Raw genomic sequence first — 24,309 nt, forward strand, 5'->3', positions numbered from 1 at the left:
TTCATATAAAAGATGCTTATTATTTATTATGTCATTAGATACTTGCAAAAGGCCCTGTGATGTTCAACAAATTCCTGAGTGTTGAACATATTATGGTGTTGCTTAATATATGTGCACCCTTTATAAAAAACTTTTTAATCCGTTCAAAAGTATAAGCCCTGAACAAATGTAGTACCACTTGTAGCCTGTGGGGTTGCTATATATTACTACACAACAAACACAGTACCTTTTCTTTGACAGTTCTGAGGCTGCACCACCCTTGGTTGGGAGGGGCGTGTCAATGCTTAATTCAAAATGGCAGTGTACGGACAATGCTATCTATTATTTGATCACTGCGTGCAATGAAATAAATAAATACATGCATTTGCACCCCTTTCACTGCAACATGGTTTATTTCAGGAATTTGCTGCTAAGCCAATTGCAGTTTCTTTATCTATGATTTGTTACTCCCCATCTACCTTGCTTTAAGGCGGCAGCCATTTTGCAAGTGACATTCTAACAGGAGGAGCGCCGGGACTGCAGACATGAGGATCTGATGGTCCCGGGGGGCAGCAGTGGACTGGGTGGCAGTGGTGTGGAGGAGGAGGGCAACAGATCCGGCGGCGGTGGTGGCCCCATTAACCCCCGGCAATAGCTTCCACAGACCCCGCAGCGACAAAACTTACCTAGCGCCTCCAAGCCACCGCGTGGTCTGCGGACCTATTGATACACCACTGGTCCCTGGGTAAATGAGTGTAATAATGATGTCCAATTTGAATTTAATTTTAAGGAACATGTCTTTGCAGTTAGAATAACATGTATTACATTAGTTTATTATTTTTTTCATGTACAATTGTTTTACAATTAGACTACATTTCCACAATGTAGGTCACTAGGTCACACAAAGACTGTATCATGCAGTTGCGGAAAGAGAATTACACTGTTTTTGTTTGCCAGTTGATCCTCTAATTGCTTCTGAGTTCAGCCTCGATCTTTATTTTCCATCTGACAAAATGATGCATTTGGTGCAATTGAAATTACCGTACACATTAAAAGGTTTTCTCAATTAATGGCAAGACAATATTTTTCAATATCTGACGGTGGCACGGAGGTGACTGGGGGGCAGGGAGCTGTGATTGGAACAAACACAGGAAATAAACATTGGCTCCCAGACCATTGAGCTGTTAATAGTCGCACCTGCTGGTACACTCTAGATTTACTGCGAAGAACAGGCAGGGTTCAAGGATACCAGTGATGAGAAATTCTCTGTGTTGGAAGTAAGAGACTCAAGTCTATTTGTTACAGTACAAAAAAAAAATGACTGGGAATCAGCAGAGGTTACGGCCGTTTGTAGAGCTGTGTGATTTTCATATTACATTGTAAATGTCAGGGGGAAATAATTATATGTCTTTTTTTCATGCTTCCTTTAACTTTTAAACTACTCAGAAAGCAGAAATATTACATTTACTGTAATTACCTGCAGTGATATTTGCATAAATATTCATAGTTCGGAGATAATGCATTTTGTTTGCTTATTATTTATTTATTTTTGTAATTTTTTTCTTAGTGTGTGACATTTTTGTAGCTGGTTATTATTTAAGCTGCAGAAAAGGTCCCCTTGTGGATTCGGTATGAAATCCCGACGGTCAAAATACAGACGGTTAAAATACCGACAGCTATTTACCGAAGGTCAAAATCCCGACATGGTCAAAATACTGACATTTAAAATCCCGACAAGGTCAAAATACCGACATTTTAAATCCAGATAAGGTCAAAATACCGACATATAGAATCTAGACAGGTGAAAAAGTCAACATGACTTTCGGTCGACAGGTCGCGAGGTCTACATGGGTTTTTTCAATGTTTTTTTACCCGAATGTCAACATGGACACAGTTGGAAGTCAACCGCAGCCCCTCGCATTGCTCGCTTAGCTCGCAATGCTTCGGGCATGGTGCCTCGCAGCACTCGGCACACTATTTTATTCTCCCACCACGCCCTAGTGGATGGTAGGGCATGAAATACCGCCTGTCGTTACATGTCGGTTCAAAAAACAGTGAAAATACCCATGTCGATCTCGTGACCTGTCAACCGAAAGTCATGTTGACTATTTCACATGTCTACATTCTATATGTTGGTATTTTGACCTTGTCGGGATTTTAAATGTCGGTATTTTGACCTTGTCGGGATTTTAAATGTCAGTATTTTGACCTTGTTGGTATTTTGACTGCATCCCCCCTTGTGTATTTGGTCTTAAGTAAGATTATGCAACACACCAGGATGTGGATCATTTGGTCGACCAAACTATGTTTGACGTGCATTCGGTCGACAGGCCTTCGGTCGATGCATGAAAGAGGTGGACGTAGCTTTAGGTCGACGGGGTCATTATTGTAAATTTCAATTCGCTAGTATCCCCTTACATCACTGACAATGCAAGGTTTTCTATTTACAAGTATCCTGTGACATCACTGACCGCAAAAGCTTTTTACTATATTAGTATACCGTGACATCACTGAAAATGCAGGCTTATAATTTTTCTGATACCATGTGACATCACTATCTAAACAAGCTTATCATTTTGTGAGTATCCTGTGACATCACCGAGAACACACGTTAACAATTTTACTATAAATAGCAATGAGAATGTTTTAGATAATTTTACTACTGCAGGCGCTAGTGACATCACGGAGAGTGCTGCCTATAGGTCCACTAGGAACCAATGACATCACTGGTTCCTAGAGAATTAATAACCAGCATTTCCTTGGATATTTTTTTGAATATTGTTTCCGGTCACAAAATGGAATACAACAGAATAATACAGCATCTTATACAGTATAACAAATAGCAAACATTCGCCTTCATATAACATTTCATAATTCATACTTTTGGTAGTTATTGCATTGTAGCGGCAGTGCTTTGTACGTTCTGAATTATATCGGGAGCGCATCGCATTCTTAGTTTTAACACACCATTGATTTACAGTAAATGGAATTTATCAGAGACAGTGAGCACTAATGCGATACTCAGTGCATTGTGTTATACCTTAGATGAAGAAAATAGATTTTAAGTCAGTAGTACATTTTAGGTGTCAGTGCAGCAAAACAATTGAATGTTGTTGAAATGAGGACTGACTGGTCCCAGGTTTGATGGCAATGTGGAGGTTCACACCTCACTGCAACCTCTAAGTGTTCATTTAACCTTTGGCTTCAATGTCACGGAGACCTAGAACGGCCTCATACACAGAGCCACTCTGAAGCCAACAATTCGTTCTGGTGAAAAGAGACTTTTAATCTCTTATTGATCCATCTCATTTAATGTATTATGGAAAAGCCATTTAGGCCGTTAGACTAAATTACACGTGTTACCCAGAAATATGTAAATGTGCAGAGTTTTACCATAAACCTAATGGCGTGTTTCAGTTTTCTGATTGATGGTTTCATAAAACTTACTGAGAGGGTCTTATGTAAAAAAAACGTTAGATCTATCTTTCTTTATAAACCTATGTTATTGAATACGGAGAGAAAGCGTGCGCCATATTTATTTTGCCGTAATTTACCAAAAGCGCCTCTGGTCATCATCGGCTTGACCAATAGGAATTAATGCTAAACAAGCCTGGTTTGAAAACTGTCACTCACAGCCGCCAATGACCATCAACTTTGAAAACCAGCTCCTCGATAAATCTGTCTCCCGCTCATCAACACATAATATCAATATGTGGTACACCACAATTAATATATTTTACTGTGTCTTTTTAGTGCTAACAGACAGACCACCACCAATAATCCTGCAAGGACCAGCCAACCAGACTTTGGCTGTTGACGGCACGGCGTTGCTGAAATGTAAGGCCACTGGCGATCCCATGCCGGTCATCAGCTGGTTAAAAGAAGGATTTAACTTCATGGGGAGAGACACAAGATTATCTATTTTGGATAAAGGCTCATTACAGATCAAATCTCTAAAGGTAAGCAGTAAACGCAGTTGTGTTTAATAAAGTATTCTTCATGACAATCTTTTATACCCCTATCACACCGCACTTGTAAAACGGTATATTGCCGTTTTTTTTCCACATTTCAACATGTTTAAGGCTGCAGTGGGAAAGCGCCAGAGTTGATTTACCGATTAAAGATAACCGGTATTTCCAAACGTTTAAAAAGTCCTACAAGTTTCAGGGCCATTTTTTATGCAGTGAGAATGGCTCTGAAACGGTATTTAGAAAAAACAACAGATTACAGACCTGTGATAGGCTGTCCCTTGCATTCTGCCTTGAAACATGTTGAGGGGATTAAAACGGGTTGACTGATGTGAATGGTATTTAAATGGTATTTAAAACGGTAATCTAGTGCAATTTCAAGGCTCAGACCCGTTATAAATATCGTTTTAAAATACATTTTTTTTAAACGTTTAGGCAGTGTGAAAGTGGTATTAGGGGTTAATAATAATAATAAAAACCCGTTTTATTTTATTGTGGTGTTTTTGTGCACGCGCATGTGTGTATTACACACATACTGTAGTCCCTGCTCATTCATTCATTCAAACGGTAATGCACTTTACAAAATACCTTACAAGTGTCTCTGTCACTGTCTGCGACCATAAGTTAATTATTAACTTCCTCTGCACAAAATGGAATTTATTAGAAAAATGAATGTCAGCACTCCTTGAGTAAACAATTTAGCCTCCCACTCGCCGCTGATAGCAGGCACCGACCACTAAGGTTAATGCATTTTTATTGTACCGCTGGATTAAATTGAACGCTTGAATAGGCTGGATCTCGAGTAGTCTTAGGAGAAGCCGCCATTCAAGGTGGGAGCTCAGTGATCCACAGCCATCTCTGGGAACATACACAGCTTCTGTCCTGATTATTGCTCCTGCGTTGGCTGAAGTGATGAACAAGATCGCTGTGATATTTAGTCATTTACAAGGGCTGTGCGGTCCGATCGTCACCATCGCACACATTTAGCTGTAACTGGAGATCCACCACCTGCCCTTATCCCAGTGAGAACGGTGACGTACGTACGTTGTTGAAAAAGGTCTAATATGGTTAATGTAAAGAAAGTGAGCATGATATTCATATTAAGTATAATCTGAGACCTCTCTAAACCTGCTTATGTGTTTATAATGAGGTTTGCAAAGGACTGGCTGCTAAATTAAATATTTTATTTTCTACCATAGAATAGTAATGACTTACTGTAGGCAGGTGTTCTCCACCTGTGGTACGTGTGCATCCAGGGGTACTTAACATCAGTTCATGACTAGGGAAGCTCAGTGTCCTCTTTTATACTTGTATATATAGTTTTTATTCATAATAATGACCTGTCATGTTTACCTTGTATAGGAAATATAATCTTTTATTACACAACATTTTCTTATTTAAATTTATATAACAAATGTGAGCGACGCTGGCATTTTTAGCGGATATTGTGCGCGTCACTCAAGGAGATGTTGAGTATAGAAAAAGGAAGAGGATAAAATAACCCTGTTACTGTGTAAATTTGTCATAAAAATAAATAAAGACAATTTCCGTATCAGGTTCTGATGATTGAGGGACATACAGGGCCGTTGAAGAGCTTATCGGCACCCTAGGCAACATTTCAATCTATGCCCCCCAACCCCACACTGCCACCAACCCCACACTGCCACCAATGCCCACTTTCCAGCCCCTCAAGAGAAAATGTGGAAGTGGTGTCCTAGAAGTTCCACAGCCACCACCTGTATTAAGTACAACAAGGATCTTCCTCATGGAAAGCCTTAACTTTGCGATAGGCAGACCCCACCCTCAGATCCCAGCAACCTATGCAGCTGCCTAATTCTAGAGCTGGCCCCGCCCCCGAGGACGTACCACACTCACAATAAGAGCTGCCCCCCACTACAGTTACTTTGTGTGCGATTCAGCAGCCCTAAGCTGAGGAAGCCGTTGTACCCATCTAGTATATGGTTCTAAGTATCTGTACAATCTGTGAATGTAATTCAATGTGTACAGAGAGTTGTAGTAAACGGAGTACAGTCAATGGAGGGAAAGGTTACAAGTGGAGTACCCCAGGGATCTGTACTTGGACCAGTGCTTTTTAATATCTTTATTGGTGATATTGCAAATGGAATTGAGGGTAAAATGTGCCTTTTTGCAGATGACACAAAGGTATGCAACAGGGTAGACACACCAGGAGGGGTAAAACAAATGATTGATGATCTAGGTAGATTAGAGGAATGGTCAAGAGCATGGCAACTACAGTTTAATGCCAAAAAATGCAAAATCATGCACTTGGGTTGCAAAAATCCAAAGACTAAATATATATTATAAATGGCACTATAATGGAAACTACTGAGGAAGAGAGGGATCTAGGTGTCACTATTTCAGGGGACTTAAAGGCAGGTAGGCAATGTAACAAAGCAATGAAGAAGGCAAGTCAGATGCTTGGATGCATAGGGAGAGGTATCAGCAGTAGAAAGAAAGAAGTAATAATGTCACTGTATAGGTCATTGGTACGACCTCATCTAGAGTATTGTGTTCAGTTCTGGAGGCCATATCTCCAGAAGGATATAAATACATTAGAGACTGTACAAAGAAGGGCAACTAAAATGGTGCATGGCCTACATCACAAAACATTCCAGGAAAGACAAAAAGATCTTATTATGTATACCTTAGAGCAGAGAAGGGAAAAGGGGGAACATGATAGAAACTTTCAAATATATAAAGGGTTTTAACAAGGTACAGGTGGGAGACATTCTTCACAGGAAGAGGAGCAGCAGAACACGAGGACATGCACTGAAACTAGAGGGAGGAAGATTCAGGGGAAATTTGAGGAAGAATTACTTCACAAAAAGAGTAGTAGATAAGTGGAATAGCCTCCCATCAGAGGTGGTAGAGGCAAATACAGATGTACAATTTAAACATGCTTGGGATAGGCATATTGATATCCTTACAAAAAAATAAGGATCAAATATGGTTTGAGGTAACATGTTTAAAAAAGGGGCAGACTAGATGGGCCAAGTGGTTCTTATCTGCCGTCAAATTCTATGTTTCTATGTTTCTATGTTACAGCTCTGTATTAACTCTAGCCCTATATTGCAGACTACTGACTCTGGAACGTATAGCTGCGTGGCTACAAGTTCCAGCGGTGAGACAACATGGAGCGCTGTACTGGAAGTAACAGGTAAGCATTACATACACCTTAGCCCAGGCATCTGCTGTTACATAGAAAGGTTATGGATCACTGATAGTGATGTGTTTATCAACAGAATCCGGGGGAGCGACTGTCAGTAAGAGCTATGATCAGAATGATTTGCCTGGGTCACCTCCGAAACCTCAGGTTACAGATGTCAGTAAGAACAGCGTCACTTTGTCATGGCAGCCGGGCACACCTGGAGTCCTACCTGTGACTTCCTATATCATTGAAGCCTTCAGGTAATTCCAGTAACCACCTTCTCTATTGCCATACATATATATGATTGATAAAACCTTAATGCTTGGGAGAGAGGGAATATACAGGGGGCCCTGATTATTGCACCATGCACCAGTGTGGGCTATGTGTTACATAGCATGCATCTTTGTTCTAACAGGAAACATGCAGGGAAGACTAGGGCATAAACTTGCAACCAACCAGCACATGTAAAACTTCATACCATGGAGGATTTAAAAAATTATTCTAGAAGAGAGATAATGATCACAACAAAGAGAGACTGCACAGTGACAACTTGAGAGACAGTGCCACCTAGTGTACTCCTGGTGCAGCTACTCATGTAATATTGTTGCTAGTAGCTGTTGTTATAGTCTGGAGCATTTACCCACAATGTCTGTCTGGACATGATCTTTTCTCCTGCTTGTGCGGCCGAATAGCTGCTGCCTCCTTCTGTGTGAATGCCCTGTGTTACATTGAAAGACTGGGCAGCAGGGCCAAATTAAGATGGGGGGATTACAAGAGTGGTGTCCCCCCACATAAGTCAGTCTGGCCCAGCAACTGGTGCCCAGCAGCACCTTGTTTCTATAAGGGGGATGCCACAGCTCTGTAATCTGCATGTACAGACTGTATACAGTACAGAGTGGCTCCAATGTCCCCGTATCAACAACATGTGACACATCCCATCTGTGCCATTGATGAGGGGAGCCGCCCTGCACTGTACACAGTCTGTGCATGCAGAACACCAAGCTGCTACAATGAGTACTCCTGGGGGGCAGATAGGGCTGTATTGCATTAATGGTAGGTGGCTGCTATGCCCCGCCCTAAATTCACAAAACAGACAATTGTCTCAAAATGCTTTGAAAATAAAAAGTCAGGTTTTCAAAGTTATTTTTTTTCTCAGGCAAAAGAATCCTTATTTCTGTTAGATATTCAGGTTGTACAGTATAGTCTATACGTTAGTAATCAATCTTAGTCCTGTTATGGTAATGGTTATTTAATATTTCCATAACCACTGAACATCTCGGTGACATTGGGACAGATGCTTATTTGGAGACGCACATACTAACTTAGCACACGTGTACAGCACACGCACTACTGCTTGCAGTTACTAGGCGTCACATGAATCAACAGTAGATCCAATAATCCTTTATGTGTGTACATGGCATCGAAAATTATTTTGCTCTGTTAATCTAGTAATAAGTATTCATGAGAGAACTGAATTTGCAAACACATTTACCATCTATAACAGGAGTAGGCAATCTGTGGTACACCAGCTGCTGTGGGAACTACACATCCCAGAATGCCCTGCTACAGTTTAGCTGGTAAGGCCTGGTAAAAGTGTGACAAGGCAAGCTGGGTTGTGTGGTACCACAGCAGCTGGCGTACCAAAGGCTGCTTACTCCTAGTCTATAATAAAACACCTTCCATACTGTATACAATGCCTTGTTTAATTAAATATAAATTAATAAAAAATGAGCAATTATTTATTTAGCCTATTCTAACATGGCCGGGCCTGAAACCTATAGCTTTCATATATAAAATCTAGTCCCAGGGCTCTGGTTCACAGCCTTCCCCTGATTTAATACTAACTGTTCTAATGCACAGAAAATACATCATGTAGTCCCTCATTGCTGGTGTAGAATTTCCTCTGAATAATGAAAAGTTTTAACACAATATTTCTATTTTCTGCAGCCAATCTGTCAGCAATAGCTGGCAGACGGTAGCAAATCATGTGAAGAGCACGCTGTTTACTGTGAAAGGGCTTCGACCAAACACAATCTATCTTTTCATGGTGAGAGCTATCAATGCTGAAGGTCTCAGTGATCCAAGCCCAGTGTCTGATCCAGTGCGAACACAAGGTAATGTGACTTAGTGCGCGCAAATAGGGAATCAGCTGAATGGCATTATCTCATATCTCATGTGCAGCTACACAGGGAGAACTCTATCACTGCACATACTGTAACATCTAAAGTATTTAATAGGGGGAGTGTATGGTATCCAAAACAATACTACGTTCACGCAGATAGATAGATAGATTAGATACATACATAGAACTATAGATATGAGATAGGTAGACAGATACATTGGCAAACACAGGGGGGGGGGGGTTTCCAGTTGCCCAGAAATCCCATTCCTTATGGCAGGTGGCTCCAATAATCATGAGGGTGTTGGCGGTGTACCTAAAGAGTGCAGTCCTGGTTCTAGTATGTTTGTGTATCTATTTATTATGTTATGTTTAACCTTTTGCTAACCACTTCTCTTATAGTGTGTACACACGGGTACAATCAGCATGAGATTTTGTTACATTAATACTGTAATCCATTAATACGGTGTTCCATAGAGTATCCCGTGTATAAAAACATCAATGTTCAAGGTTCTTCTAACGCTCCCCCAGACTCCCCTACTTGCTCCAATGTTCTGCAGAGATTGGGAATTACATTTGAATCCCCCTTCTAGAAATCCTGGAGTGGTAGAGGGCCAGGTGCACTAAGCTTCAAAAAAAGTGATATGAGTCGCTCCACAGGGGTGTGGGGGGATTTGCGACCATCCCCACCGATCACCCGCTCTACAGCAGGGAAAGGGGGGGGGGGTAATGCGACCACCGAGTCACTCACGGTTCCGCTCACCTGGCTGTACGTTGGGGTGGTCCTGCTCCCAAGTGCTGCCCTCCAGTGGCCGGTGCCCACAGTCAAATGCCTAAAGGTGGCGCCGGCACTGAGCAGGACACATCTATAGATAGATACTGTAGATAGCTATAACACTGACAAATAGCTATAATTTAGATTATTGTAGATATCTTAGTTTTCTATATCTTAGATACTGTAGATATCTTAGACCCTGAATGTATGAGAAATCTCCATGGGGACGAATGAATGATCACTGCATTCCAAACTATGGAGGAAAATGAACTGTATGTGTTGGGAGTTGGGACGGGAAGCTCGGAAGCTAATGATACTGGAGGGAATATACAGAAAGCAGGAGAGCAGCGGACAATGGACTCCCTATTAAACCATTCACTGTGTCCACTGATTGAGTGGATTTCATGTGGGCATATGAGGTATAGATTGAACAATCCCTTTTTTTTTGTTCACCCTTGTCTTTAAGATACAATTTGTGTCCAGCTGGATAACTGCTAGTTTAGTTACAGTTACATTGATAATTTTTTGTGAAACTGCACATCCCAGCATGCTTTGCCATAGTTTTAGCATTCCCTAATAGCAAACCTGTTGCAAGGCATGATGGGACTTGCAGTTTCTTAACAGCTGGGAGGGCCATTGTTTGGATATGCCTGCTCTAGACGATAAGTACTCATCACGACGTCATGGACAATAGGACCCGATGGGTGCCAGTGCCGGAACCTGAACTATTTCGATAGAGAAATACAGTACCTATACTATTAGAATCTGTTATTCCGTAAGACAATGATAATCATATAGGTCACCACATATTCAGTAGCGCAGTACAAACACCATCCTATAGCGTAAGAGCTCAAACCGCAGTTTGCTTTCCGTCAAGTGTTTGACTTGAAACAACATTCCAAGATGTTCCGTGTGGAGCACGTGTTCACCGGCCGTGTTTACGCCTCACACATCTGTCCCATTACCCTAGAAACCATGGTCTTTTCCTGTTCTACCTCATTTCTTTTAAGAGATAAATATTTTACAGTCCAAATCTCGGCTTCCACTACCTCAGTGTCCTGAGAGCATAGGCTGTTTGACCTCTAGTTATGGGCTGTTTCCATCAGAATAGCAAACTGAGGCATTTTATGTCATATATTTATTGTATGTTTGTGATTTGATTATTTTTATGGAGCAGAGAAAAAAAAAGATATATAGCAGATAGATGACTCATGTCATTTATACTGTACTCAATATTCATTTATTAATTAATTTAGTCAAGTTACAGATTTATCTGGTGATACAGAAAAACAGCAGGTAATGATTCAGGGCCAGATGCACTAAGCTTCAAAAGTGATAAAATGGAGAGTGATAAAAAACCAGCCAATCAGCTGCTGCCTTACAGTTTTCAAACACAGTCTGTTACATGGCAGGTAGGAGCTGTTTGGCTGGCTGTTTATCACTCTCCATTTTGTCCCTTTTGAAGCTTAGTACATCTAGCCCTCAGTCACTTTGGTAATTAAATGATTTGTACTGTACCAGAGACCCTTTCCTCGTACCCGTGTCTGCTAGAAGCAGTGCAGGTGTGTTGTATGAAAGAACACAATGAACACATACAGCACTAAGCACTAGTAATATACAAAGAATATCCTTTATAAGAAAAGGCTGCTCCTCACCTCTGTGGAGGAAAATCAAGTGTTTTGCACTCTGGCAGCCACTAGATGGCGCCTGGTGGAGAAATTAAATTGTTTCTCCATTTGGGCATGCATAGCCGCCAGCGCTGACATTACTATTATGTTGTTCCATCATTTTGGTAATTAGTCATGAGCAATTTTGGATTGTTAAGATTGAATTTTTGAAGTGATTTGATAAGGACAATCACAGGAGATGTTTCTATGTTTGCAATATGTGTGCCTTTATAATATATAAAATAAGCAGGTTAGATAGAACAAGCGATCTTTACTCTGAGTAATCTGTACTCAGGAACCTGATCCTCCCACCCACACATCACATGACATCAGTAGCGGAAAGTTTTGCTTTTAGATGATCAATGACTTGGCTGATTCTATTCTATAGGGACCGTGATAAAAAGACAGTAAATATTCAAATCTGGGGAAAGTTTAATAAACACGATGACAAAGATTTAACTGACTGGTCTTTGAGTTACCTCAGTGGTAAACAGACACTTTATAAAAGTTGCTCGTCACGCCATCTCCATCAGAAAACAGCGGACGTGGCCAATTTTACACTACTAATCAGGCCAACACACGGGGCAATTTCAGGGCGTTTTCTAAGCGGTTTGACTTAATTTGACTAGATTGCTTAGAAAATGCCCCTACATCACTCAGCGATAGCGATGTGTGCCCCCCCCCCCGTGTCGCTATCGCCCGGTGATTAAGATCCAGCATGCTGGATAAATCTAGTTAGATCACCGATCAGGGTCCGTGTTCTCACCGGAGAACACTGGTCCTTACAGACGCGATCTAGCGTCGCTCAAAACGCTCAGCAAAATCTCTACGTGTGTCGGCCCCATAAGATGTTTTGCATTTTTTCAAAGAGTGCATTAAACAGCACATCCAGTTTTTCCTGCCTAGAAGGGTTCAATACACCTGTAGTCTTTGTGTGTCTTCATTGATGGATCGATTGGCTCAAATCGATCCTCATCCTTGTTTGTTTGTTAGTTTTTTCAATTAAAGAGAGCATTCATTCCAATAATTGAACTGTTGAAGAAGTAAATGTTGTACTGTTCAATAATATATTATTCAATGTTCTAACTGCTGTTATATCTTCTCTATCAGACATAAGCCCGACTGTTCAAGGAGTAGACCATCGACAGGTGCAGAAGGAGTTGGGAGACGTCATTGTCCGGCTGCACAATCCCCTAGTCCTGTCACCCACCACCATTCAGGTCTCCTGGACGGTAAGGACAATAAAGTACACGTTATCATTGTGCTTTTATGACATCACCGTCAGCAGAACACATCATCAGTGACGGATAACGGCTACAGGAAGTATAGGAGTGGACCATGATAAAAGGTTGTTTGGCTTTCAAATAAGTCACAGCTCACATTTAGCGGTGACTGTACGTGTCACTGTGCTGTGACATCATGGGAATGTTGTTGGATGAAACTTGGATTCATGAAATTGCAGCACTGGCTCAGTGAGGAACCTTTTGAGGGGTTGTGTAGTTTAACGTAACTCTTTTTGATAGATTCTTTCCATATGTAAGCATTTACCTGTTACATGTGTTGTACCCTTGTAGAGCATGTATGATGGTGTCTGAGATGGTTTTTCCTTTAATAAGTTCTTGTTTTGACTTCTGGTGTTATTGAATATGTCCAGACCCACTACCACACCACTGATGGACTCTACAAGCATGACCCCAGTGTCATATACCACGTCACAGTGCCTCTCACTGGTGATGTTCCATACTGTGGTGACCTGATTATGGGCTAGATGCACTAAGCTTCAAAAGTGATCAAATGGAGAGTGATAAACAGCCAGCCAATCAGCTCCTGCCTGACATTTTTCAAACCCAGTCTGTAACATGTCAGGCAGGAGCTGATTGATTGGTTGGTTGTTTATCACTCTCCATTTTATCACTTTTGAAGCTTAGAGCATCTGGACCTATGTCACATTGCCTGTCACTGGTGATGTTCCACACTGCAGTGACATGACCATGTCACAGTGCCTCTCACTACTGTTGTCCCATGCTATAGCAACCTGACCATGGACTTTATTCTAGTACATACGTTCCCCTGCACGTTGGGCGCTCCCATGATAATTCGGTGATGACGCGGGGTGCAGGCAGCTGATGTCAGCGGATGTCAGCTGCCCATCCTCTTCCCGTACAGGTAGCCTGCAGATCTAAGACACCATAGAGGTGTCTTAGATCTGCAACCGCTTGAAAAAATCATTCGATGGTCAGCGACCATCAAATGATTTTGTCACCGCGCGCAAGGCTGCGAATGAATGTTTATGCTAAACATCCATTCACATGCGTGTGGGGATATTCGGCGAGGGCGGGCGTTCGTGCTGGCGGCTCATAGATGACGCGCAAAGCTGTGAAATTCTGAGCTTTGCTTGTCAACCAGAATAAGGTCCCGTGTCACAGTGCCCCCCACTATGATAGTACATACCACTGTGCTGACCTAAACATTGTCATTCAGACAGTATGTCAATATAAATAAAATCAAAAGTAAAAAAAAAAATACAGTATTTGGGGGATGATTTATTGAATAAATATAAATGTAATTTGAAGACGGACAGCTTCTATAGTTTCTGCTATAATACCTAATTGCGCTATCGGGACTATTGCAAAAACTTAATGTTCTGCAAATACATTCTGTTTAACTCACAGCACAGAAAATGTGTTAACATCTATCCACTGCCCTGCTTTCCAGTATTGATTTTGTCACATTAAAAAACAGTAGTAAAAGCAGGGTAGAAATCTAACACATTCAGGGGCATAAAGATCTAAAAATAACACGAGCTGTGCCAGTTATTAGCAGCGTACCAGGGTTTAATATGCCGTATATATTTTATACACATGGGCGCACATAAACACGCTTAGCTGTCTCTAGGCGCTGGTCTTGTCAGTAAATAAAATCACAGCTAAATCACATTATAGATTAAAGTAGTAAAATATCTGTAAAGTTACTGTGTGCATACATTCTGTGCTTCTAAATCAGTGCTACTGAATCATTGTAGTATGGAATGATGTCTGTGCTGTACTACCAACTGGTTGCACAACATACTGATCAGTAACAAGTGATCGTAGCAAAAACTCTGGAAAGTACAGTACATGTCTGAGAACGTGTGCCGCAATAACTTCTGAGATTCTGTGCACGCTCACCGTGGGAAGCATGAGTGTGCAAATCAGCATGAACTCACCATTGGGTATCTTTATGCCCCACACTTAAACCATATCAACTTAAACCATAACTTACTCTAACTTAACTAATAATTAACCCTAAAATAAAGACACAGACACAAGTGCTGGCGTTTCAAAGCTTAAATGTCAAATTTATTTTGACAACTTATTATAGACTATGAAAATGGTGGCGGCACCAAAGAACAGTCAAGATAGGAAAGTGGGGGTAAGCATCACCATACCATCCATTCACCTCTGGTGATCACTCTCCCAGCACCACCACTCTTGCAGATGGTGCGGCCATCCCCAGTGCAGAAGCATGGCCCATGACAATCGATGTCAGGGAGAGGGCACCCACTATCTACAAACTCACACAACTACACAAGATGACCGTTCTTTACCGCCGCCAAGAAGAAGAAATAGGGATGGGAGGGTGGGGATTCACAAGAACAGAGGAAGATCACTATAGCATGCGATCCTTTCTATCCTGCCTACTCCTCATTGAACACCCTGATTGGCTCACCCCTATCTAATTTACATATGACCTGACTAACTAATTAAAGTGTCGGCATGTCAGCACCCTTCGGTGGTTCATGCTTCCTCATTGCTTACTCAGCATTCGGATTTTCTTTGCCTCCAACTCAGGGATAAATTTACTAAAGAGTTTCTAAAGTGAAAAATGGGGATGTTGTCCATAGAAACCAATCCGATTCTACAGTAGAAGCGATCATTTCTCTACTGCAGCTTAGAAATGAAAAAGACATAGGGGGGTATTCAATCTCCCTCCCCTATTTCCGACGGGGGAAATAGTGGCGGGTGCATATTCAATGCTGTCTTTCTCGACAACATTCAAGGGGCATCTCGGCAAAACGAGCCCAACTTTAAAAGCTCATTTTGCCAAGAGCAGCCGTGGATTGTCCAGGTTGTGGCTGGATCTCGACAATCCACGGACGTTTCTCGTGGCCACGCTCCCCCTTTCGGCGCTCAACGGGCAAACACAATGTCATCACCACATAAAAGGGAAATAACTATGATCTCAAAGGGTTTTCACATACACAAATACAATTGTGGTTTAATTTTTGCTCTTGATTATTCTGGGTACCCCCATATACAATCCATGACCCAATCACCAATAAAACCACTTGAAGGACCTAAAAGTGGAATGCAGTGGTGGGTGGCAAATGTTTTGGGGCATGACCAGCCTCCAGAGGGGGGTGTGGCCAGCCACCACCTTGATATGCCTAACCATTATAGGCTGCCAGTGGCTGATTGGAAGTATTTACCCAATCAACTGCCTAATCGCAAAAGTGTGCCTCCACCCTTTTCAGCACTGAAATAGAATTGCCCTTTGCTGCCCCAGAACCAAGGGCCTGATTCAAAATTTATCGGAAAGGGCTGAATTCAGTCCCGCAGCATCAGGGGAACGCCCTGGGAGTTCAGCGGGAGGGCGCTGACCTGTTCGCTAGGCTGCGGGTAAACGCAGCCTAGCGAACTGGTCTGAATTAGCGTCTTCATTCAATAAAAACTGATTAGCATTCCAAGGAACGGTGCAGCACAACTAAATGTCGAAGATATTGCCAGAATCAGCTGCGGTATAATACCTCTTGTATTTCTCCACCACCAATAAATCCTAGACTACATCTGAGCTAAGAAAAAAAAAGTCTGCTGTGCGGATCTTGTTCCAGTTCCAATGTATCGTTCAGAAAGTCCTAATGCACATAAACAATTAATTGATGGGAGACAAAGATGGATATAAACAATTTTGTCTGATTTACAGTCTTCCTTGATCTGAAAAGCAGCTGTTCAATGTTCTTCTTAAAAACACAGCTTGTTTTGTTCAGTATTAGGAGGGTATTACTGGGAGTTACATCCATTTCTTTGCGTGCATTTATTTAAAGTTAAGACAGGGAAGTTTAGAAAATAGCCTGCTAATGTTGCGGCGACATATGTTGCGGGAATCTTAACAGTGACACATTTTTTCGCAATTAAGTTTACACAGCTTGCAGACATTGACATGTGTGTCTACAGCAAATGTTGTTGGGAATGATGATATTTTGCACGAAGCACATATTTAAAGCAGCAAATCCACATATAACATTATTATTTTTCTTAAGTCTTAAAGAACTAAGTAACTAAATATGCATTTGGTCTTTTCTTTTGACAAATCTTTGTCTCCTTTTCAAAATCTCTCCGGGGTTTTTGAAAAGTATGGCTGCCATACTGAATTTGAAAGAAGTTGGGAGAGAGACAGGAGATTTGCACCCACACGGTAGAGCAGCCAGAGCCTATGGGGAGAGACTTACTTGTTGAGAGTACACGCCCCCTGCCACTGTACAGAGGTTGGTGCAGTGAGTGCTCCCCACTGCACTTTCGGGGACACTTCCTCCTCAAGGCGCCTCTGCTTGTCTACACTTCTTACTGACCTTAATCTGAATAATGCTATCTTTCCATTGTCGTTTTTAACATTACTCTTTAACATTGAGTGTTTATGTAAAAGCCCGTCAAAATTATGTCCCTATCTGCTCCTACCTCAAACCTCTATCTTCAGCTTAGTCCCTTTCTGCTCCTACCTCCAACCTCTGTCTACACTCTACACAACTTCATCTTTCCATATCAAAAGTTTAAACAGATTATGTTGGTTTCACTTTCTGTTAAGGAGTAAATTGGTCTATGGAGTGGCCTCTAGTGGTCACTGGAGGTACTTCACCTAAAAAAAAAAGAAAAAAGGTGAGGAGGGCATTGTTTTATATGTGTATATATATATATATATATATATATATATATATATATATGAGTAAGCCCGCTCAAAGCTAATGTTTCGAAAGCTAGTCTGACACCTTGTGATTGCCTCAGTGTTTGTCCATATGTGAGAGAGAAAGATATATAATGTCACTTGCTGCCAACAGATGGCAGTGTTTCGGAGACACACAATCAAAAACTAGACATATATATAGATGAGAGAGATTTTGAAGTGTACAGGCCCATACACACTGTGCGACTTTCATGTGAAAGCCACTCAGCTTTCTCATCTGAACGGCTTTCAGCATGTGTACAGGCTGCGAGGGGTGGTGCGCGCTGCTGCACTCTCCCGCATCATCGCTGCCAGCCGACGCTCACCTGCTGGTATTACTGGAGAGGACGGCTTTCCATAGCACTGCATTATGCAAAGCCATCCACCCCCGTTGACAGCGCCAGGCAGGGGGAAAGCCGCTCAGTGTGTAAGTGTAATCGCCCGGTGTGTATGGACCTTTAGATGTAAGATTCTACATTTTGCAATATTCCCTTATTTTCTATAAACCCCTATCTGGTCTAACATTATTGACTAGACACTCTATGCTCTATTAAAGAGTGAAAAGCCCACTCCTATAATGAGAAGTAGCCTCTGGGTTCCACCAGCAAGAGCAGCCCTAATGCTAAGCAGTGGTAAATTATTTCTTGCGCTGCCGGCCAGTAGAGCACAAAGACATCTTGCTGGTAAATTAAGGTGATTGAGGATTTCCCATTGCTGCAATAGAGATAGTGGGGTACCAGCCCTCCTGTCCTGTCCTTTCCTGCATTCTCTTACAGATATTGGTAAATATAATCCTCGTACACCAGGTGTCAGGCACCGGCAAGTATCAAGTGGGCTTATGTTGTAGAGCCATCCATATGCACTGTATAGAACACTGTACATTGTTCCCCCAGCTACCACAGCTCTGTTGCTCTCGTCAATTACTAAAGCACTAATGAGTCTCAAGTGACTTGTTATCTCCCCATATAAATCCCTGGCTATTCTTATGACTTCATTATCCATGTGGAGGAGTATTATACATGTAAGGAATCCACTATTCTTTTTATCCTCCGATCACAAATCTGGCCAAACACAGTTTATGTCCTCTATGTACTGTACTTGCATTGCGATGTCTACTCTCAAGAGTTTAATCACAGTAGATGTTTCAGCTTTGAGTGATATCCTATATGTACAGATATGTTACATTAGTGGTTTCCCAGTGACCGGCTTGGCCAGTTCTTCTTATAACACGAATGAGAATGAGACAGGCTTCTTGCCAACGCTCAGACTCGGAAATATTATTTACACAATGCTACTCACTATCAGAAAATGAGCAGGGTTAAGACGTCAAGAAGAATGTGTCCTAAAGATGTGTCATTGTCTCTACCTGGGTGGCGATGGTTCAGCCCCCTCCGACTTGCACACTGGAAGGCGGCGTAGCTTGTAAAACCGTAGTTACGGCACTACATAATAAAAGAGACAATATAAGGTGACCCAACCCTTCACTGTTAGTGAACAGGTCAGTGCCGCCCACTGTCCCACCAAATGCCCTCCAGCCTCCGCCTGCCACCAGCGCCACCCGCATACCCTCGCTAGAATTGAACGGGGTCGGCTTCGGCCCCTTTCGAACAAGCCACAATCAGGCTGTCTGTTTGTTTTTTATATAGAAAAAGCTCTTTGAGATCCATGCTTTTCTTTGTTGTGGGGAAAATGCTTCCCTTTGCAGAATGTGAACACAGCACAAAATGCAATCTGACTTTTATTTCAATATTTCATGTTTTCTGTCAGCAGATTCAACACTCTATACTAATTGTATTGGCAGGGCCTGACAGGTCGGATAGTGTTGAGATTTCCACTGGATGTATTTAGGCCATTAGAAACTTAGGAAACAACTGTGTTACCGTGAGGTCAGAATACTAATTAGGGCAATTTGCATCATTGTAGCTGTCATTCAGTTTTTAAAACTGCCAAGAAAATGAAAATCAGGTTGTATATTTAGGGTAATATAAGAGACAAACAGGACGCTTACGCAATCTCAAATGCATGGCTGTCTGAAATATATTGCAAAACTCCATTTGGTTCAATCCCTTTAAGCAGTTGCCACACTGAAATGTGAAAACTTCAAGCTTCAAGCCTTATGATAAACAGCCGTAGGAAGACGTTAGTCCGTGTTACCAAAATGTGTTTTTGGTTTGTACTTGGCTTCAAGTCATGAAAGTGAAGTATTTCTTACACACTGTACAGTAATGTGCATTATAGTGTTACATTTGGGAGTGTGTGTCTTATACAGTGCTTTATGCCAGTGTTCGTGTGTGTCACCAAAACACTGACATCTGTTCACCACAAGTGAAACTACATCTCCCTCTCTCTCTTACATTAGCTACCTTACTAGCTTTCAAAGCATTTACTTTGAGTGGTCTTACTTGTCATCTATATACACCTAGTGTCTGTGTGACTCAGAAACACTGCCATCTGATCCCTTTTCCACTAAAATCCCAGGTCAAAAATGGAATTTGGAACATGGTTTAAATCCTAGTCAGATCAGGGACAGACACCTTTCACACTTTCGCTCCAACCCAGATTATTTCTGGGTCAAAACCATCTATGTTGGATATTTCTCTTTTGAGGGCATTTGGAGATGACTTTACACTCCAGGTGCCGAGAAATCCAGATCTCCATGGGCCTGGGTCAAAACCAGAAAAATCTGGATCATGGAACAGGGGAATAGACCGAAGACCTGTGACGGGACACTGTTCTCTTTTTTTTACCCAGTCCCCATGCTGTAAACAGACTTGGGTTGGGTGAACAGGTTACCTATTTACAATGCGCCTTAGCCTGGGTCCTTGCCAGGTCCAACCTTTTTGAAAACCGTTTTCATTGAGCTGCATACTGGTTATTACAGCAGTAACCCGGGTTTTAGCAGCAGTGAAAAAGGGGTATAATTGAATTACAAGTCTACCCTTTTGACCAACAGATGTTCCTCTATTTTCATAGCAGAAGGCACAAACTATAGATGTAAATACACAGCATAAAAGTAGATGTTTAGTATGTTGCATTCCATATCTACCTATAGCACCACACTCAATAAAATTCTCCATCCCCCAATGGCATGTTTGTAGACCTCAGAACCCATGTCTCATTTTTTAGTGTGTACTGCAATGTACAGTACAACAAATCCTTATGATGTTATTGAAATTAGTGCCCCAAAACACTTTTATTCTGAAAGCTGCCCCAAAATGATGTAAATAATGTATCAATATGTAGCATTTTTTGTTTTGTTTTTTTTGTAATCAAATAAAAAAATGCATTAATATTCTCACTGTATTCCAAATACCAAAAAAAACATTCTCTTTTTTTTTTTAGGTTGATCGTCAGTCCCAGTTTATACAGGGATACAGGGTGATGTACCGTCAGATGTCAGGCCTCCAATCTCCATCCGCATGGCAGACTTTTGAGGTCAAGGTTCCAGCTGAGCGGAGTACCGTGATAGCCAACTTAAAGAAGGGAATTACTTATGAGATTAAGGTCCGACCTTATTTCAATGAATTTCAAGGGATGGATAGCGACTCAAAGTCAGCCCGTACAACCGAGGAAGGTAACAGAGCAGAATTTGTTTCCATTATTATATATGATGTTTTTCGGAAGTGAAAATTGGCTGTTGTGAAATCTTTTTGTCTACAATAAATAAATTGTCCAGTAGCTACTGGATAAACGTAGATATTCACGAAAAGAGATCTTGACATTTGAAAAGGAAAAATATGTTATTCTTCAATTTTAGGAGTTATTCAGAAACAGCTGCTCCTTGCCTACGTAGGTTTCCGCAAAGACCGCAAAGAAGATTAACTGCTTTTTTCTTGTATTAAACTTATCTAGCTTTCCGACTAAACTTCAATTAAATGCCGGGTAGAAGGGCACGTGTGTTCTACTTTAAATCTGAGGATGGCTGTAGAAGTGACATTTTCATTTATTGCCTCGTCGCAGAACGAGTCCGGTGGTAATTTCATACTTTAAAGGACACTTTAAGTGCCACTAGACTTGCAGCACCGAGCGTGATTTTTATGGCTCTCTTTTGCCCGAAGATATGCGAAAGTCACAAGCCTCGATCTGTTGCACAGATTAATGTAACCTTCGGCACTGCTACCTGCTGCCATCGCTTACTGGCATCTCTGATAAATAGTTTTATCGTCTGTCAAATGTCACCAAACGTTGAAGGCAATCGGTGTCGAACTGCTGTGGTGGCAGAGTGATTTCACAGTTTACAAAGTTTGACATATTTTCGCTCAAGTCAACCTGCAAGAAAATATCATACATAACGGCACAATGATGGCTTATTTGCTTTTGACTTTGACACCAATTTGAATGTTTCAAGGTCTATTTCCTTAATACGGGACAGTATTGCATAACATGAGTGAATTCTGTATGCTGACATCATTTAAAGAGTAACTATAAACTAAACGTTTAATAGGCGGTTGGCATAGTGGTTAGCATTACAGCCTCACAGCGGTAAGGTCATGAGTTCTGATTTTGATAGAGGCATTATATGTGTAGATTTTGCATAGGCCACCCCTGGGTTTTTGTGGGATTCTCCCAGGTGTTTATCTTTCCTCCAAAGACATTTTGGAAGACCAACTGGATTCTGACAGAAAATCCACCAGTATCCAAAAAATAGCGATCCACCACAAAGGACTTGAGCCATCTCCAGAAGGGGCCTGCTAAGCACACTGAGAAATGTGGCCAGTCTGCTAAGGGCATGGTTGATTATCTTGAGCTGTGTCGCCTCCTAGAGGTTAGGAGGAGTTATGACCTAGAGTAGGTGGTGGTGACCTCAGGTTGTATATTCCATTGGGTGTTTCCTTAGTATCCCATACGACATATGCAGCAAATTATTTTTGTTTTATTTAATTTGACAATAATTATATATACTTTTTTTTTGCAGTAACATTTAGGAGTCCTTACTGCTTTAGGATCTTAACTTAACATCTTTATAGCTTAAAGATCTCATATCCATGTCTAAAAGCACTCCATAGACACCATACATACAAAGATCTTCCCGCTGTGATGAATAGTCAACAACACCTACAGCTATCGAGATCGATAGCTGCAGGTGCCGAGATGGACAGTGCCACTGATCTTTCATACATTGCTCCACAGACCGGCGTGCTATCCTGTACATAGCAGCGACGATGATGATGGGGCTCTATGCAGTATTCATTAATTTCTTATGCTGGACATATACTAGACCTGCTGTTCCCAACCTTTTTTTTTTTTTCTTCCATACCCCTTGATTAGTCTTTTAATTTATGAGCACACCCTCCACTCAATTTGAAATATCCACAGTACTTTCGAGTTGAGTGGAAGTGAGCGGTACAGTATGTGAATGCTTATGCATGTCCTTATATTAAGGAGTAGCGGAGGAGTAGTGTGCAGTCAGGAATCGGGTCCCTCTATTTCTGGCGCTGGCTGTGTATTATCTCCGGGGTTCTCGCTAATGCCTGCAGGATTAATGCCACTACTTCCTCCACCGGTGTCAGCACGGGGCAGATGATCATTGATGTCTGAGGGCAGCGTGGGTAGCTCCCAGTGGATTGCTGGTTGGGCAAAAGCATGAGAAGATACTGATGATGCTGCAGACGGAACCGGAAGTTGCGCAACGTAGTTCATCTCCATGGGGGTAATGGGAGACTTCTTTCACCATTGAGAGACCTCTTCCTCTTCTTCCACCAATATTATTTTCAAGTATCCCCAACCAGTCTGCAGCATACCACCAGGGGTACATGTACCCAGTTTGGGATCCACTGCACTAGACCAACTTTCACCCAACTAATTGGTTGGATGGAATAAAAATATGGTACTGGATGGGAACAAATGTAATTCAGTAATTTTTTCCCAAAATCTGGAAACGTTCAGACAGGTTACTTTACATAACATGCTCTAATGACAATTGTTAATACATAGACCTCCACAGCCTGATTCAGGAACGGATGCAGCTAGCACCTCCTCTACATTCCAGCAGCTGTGCTAAAATATGCAAAAGATCATATAAAAAAAAAAAAGTCTGATAAAACACATGGCTTCATGTTATGCAATTTTACATTACTTTCAAACATTTTATTTTTCCTCAACACATTTTTAAATTGGATAGAAATGTTCTCCAGTGTCAGGGCTACAGACATGATTTAGGGTTCTCTTGACTGATTAAGAGGAAGGAGCCATCTGTGCTGTTGGTAGAAGTATGAAAGACAGAAGACTTAAAGAGGCCTTTGTGACTTTTATGTATTGCACCGCTCAGTACTGTCACGGTGAGAAGAGGTGACACGACAGAGCATAGGCCGTGTCCCAAACAGATGCAGACACACAATGGTGGGGGCCTTCCATTACTGAAACTTACACTATAATGTACATAGCACAGAGAAGCATTAATATTATCCACGTTTTCTTACACATGGTATGTAACAGGAGTCTTCCAAGGGTGGCTGGGTTCAAATGATATTTTTCCCTATTATCATACATAGGCCCTTATTCTAGTTCACTTGCAAAGGCAAATTTCTTCTCAAATGGACAAAACCATGTGGGCTGATGTAACGTGCAGAGAGAATTAGATTTGTGTGGGGTTTTACTGCAAAGTGAGATCTACAGTACTGTATATTGCATTGTAAAAATAAAGCAGTCTGTATTTT

At 41.5% G+C, this 24,309-nt stretch overlaps 1 protein-coding gene across 8 annotated transcripts in view; it reads left to right on the forward strand.

Moving 5' to 3' along the window:
- ROBO2 (roundabout guidance receptor 2) overlaps positions 1 to 24,309 on the forward strand; it is a 901,650-nt gene that overhangs the window by 795,431 nt on the left and 81,910 nt on the right. For all 8 annotated transcript variants that reach the window (XM_083171916.1, XM_083171914.1, XM_083171910.1 and 5 more), the window contains exons 9-14: positions 3,733 to 3,938; positions 7,044 to 7,125; positions 7,211 to 7,376; positions 9,064 to 9,230; positions 12,788 to 12,909; positions 20,996 to 21,227. In XM_083171916.1, coding sequence (XP_083028042.1) covers positions 3,733 to 3,938; positions 7,044 to 7,125; positions 7,211 to 7,376; positions 9,064 to 9,230; positions 12,788 to 12,909; positions 20,996 to 21,227 — 975 coding nt within the window. The remainder of the gene's footprint in view (positions 1 to 3,732; positions 3,939 to 7,043; positions 7,126 to 7,210; positions 7,377 to 9,063; positions 9,231 to 12,787; positions 12,910 to 20,995; positions 21,228 to 24,309) is intronic.

This window comes from Crinia signifera, chromosome 2, assembly GCF_055691185.1.
Source record: "Crinia signifera chromosome 2, ASM5569118v1, whole genome shotgun sequence".
In the NCBI taxonomy this organism is placed as follows: Eukaryota; Metazoa; Chordata; class Amphibia; order Anura; family Myobatrachidae; genus Crinia; species Crinia signifera.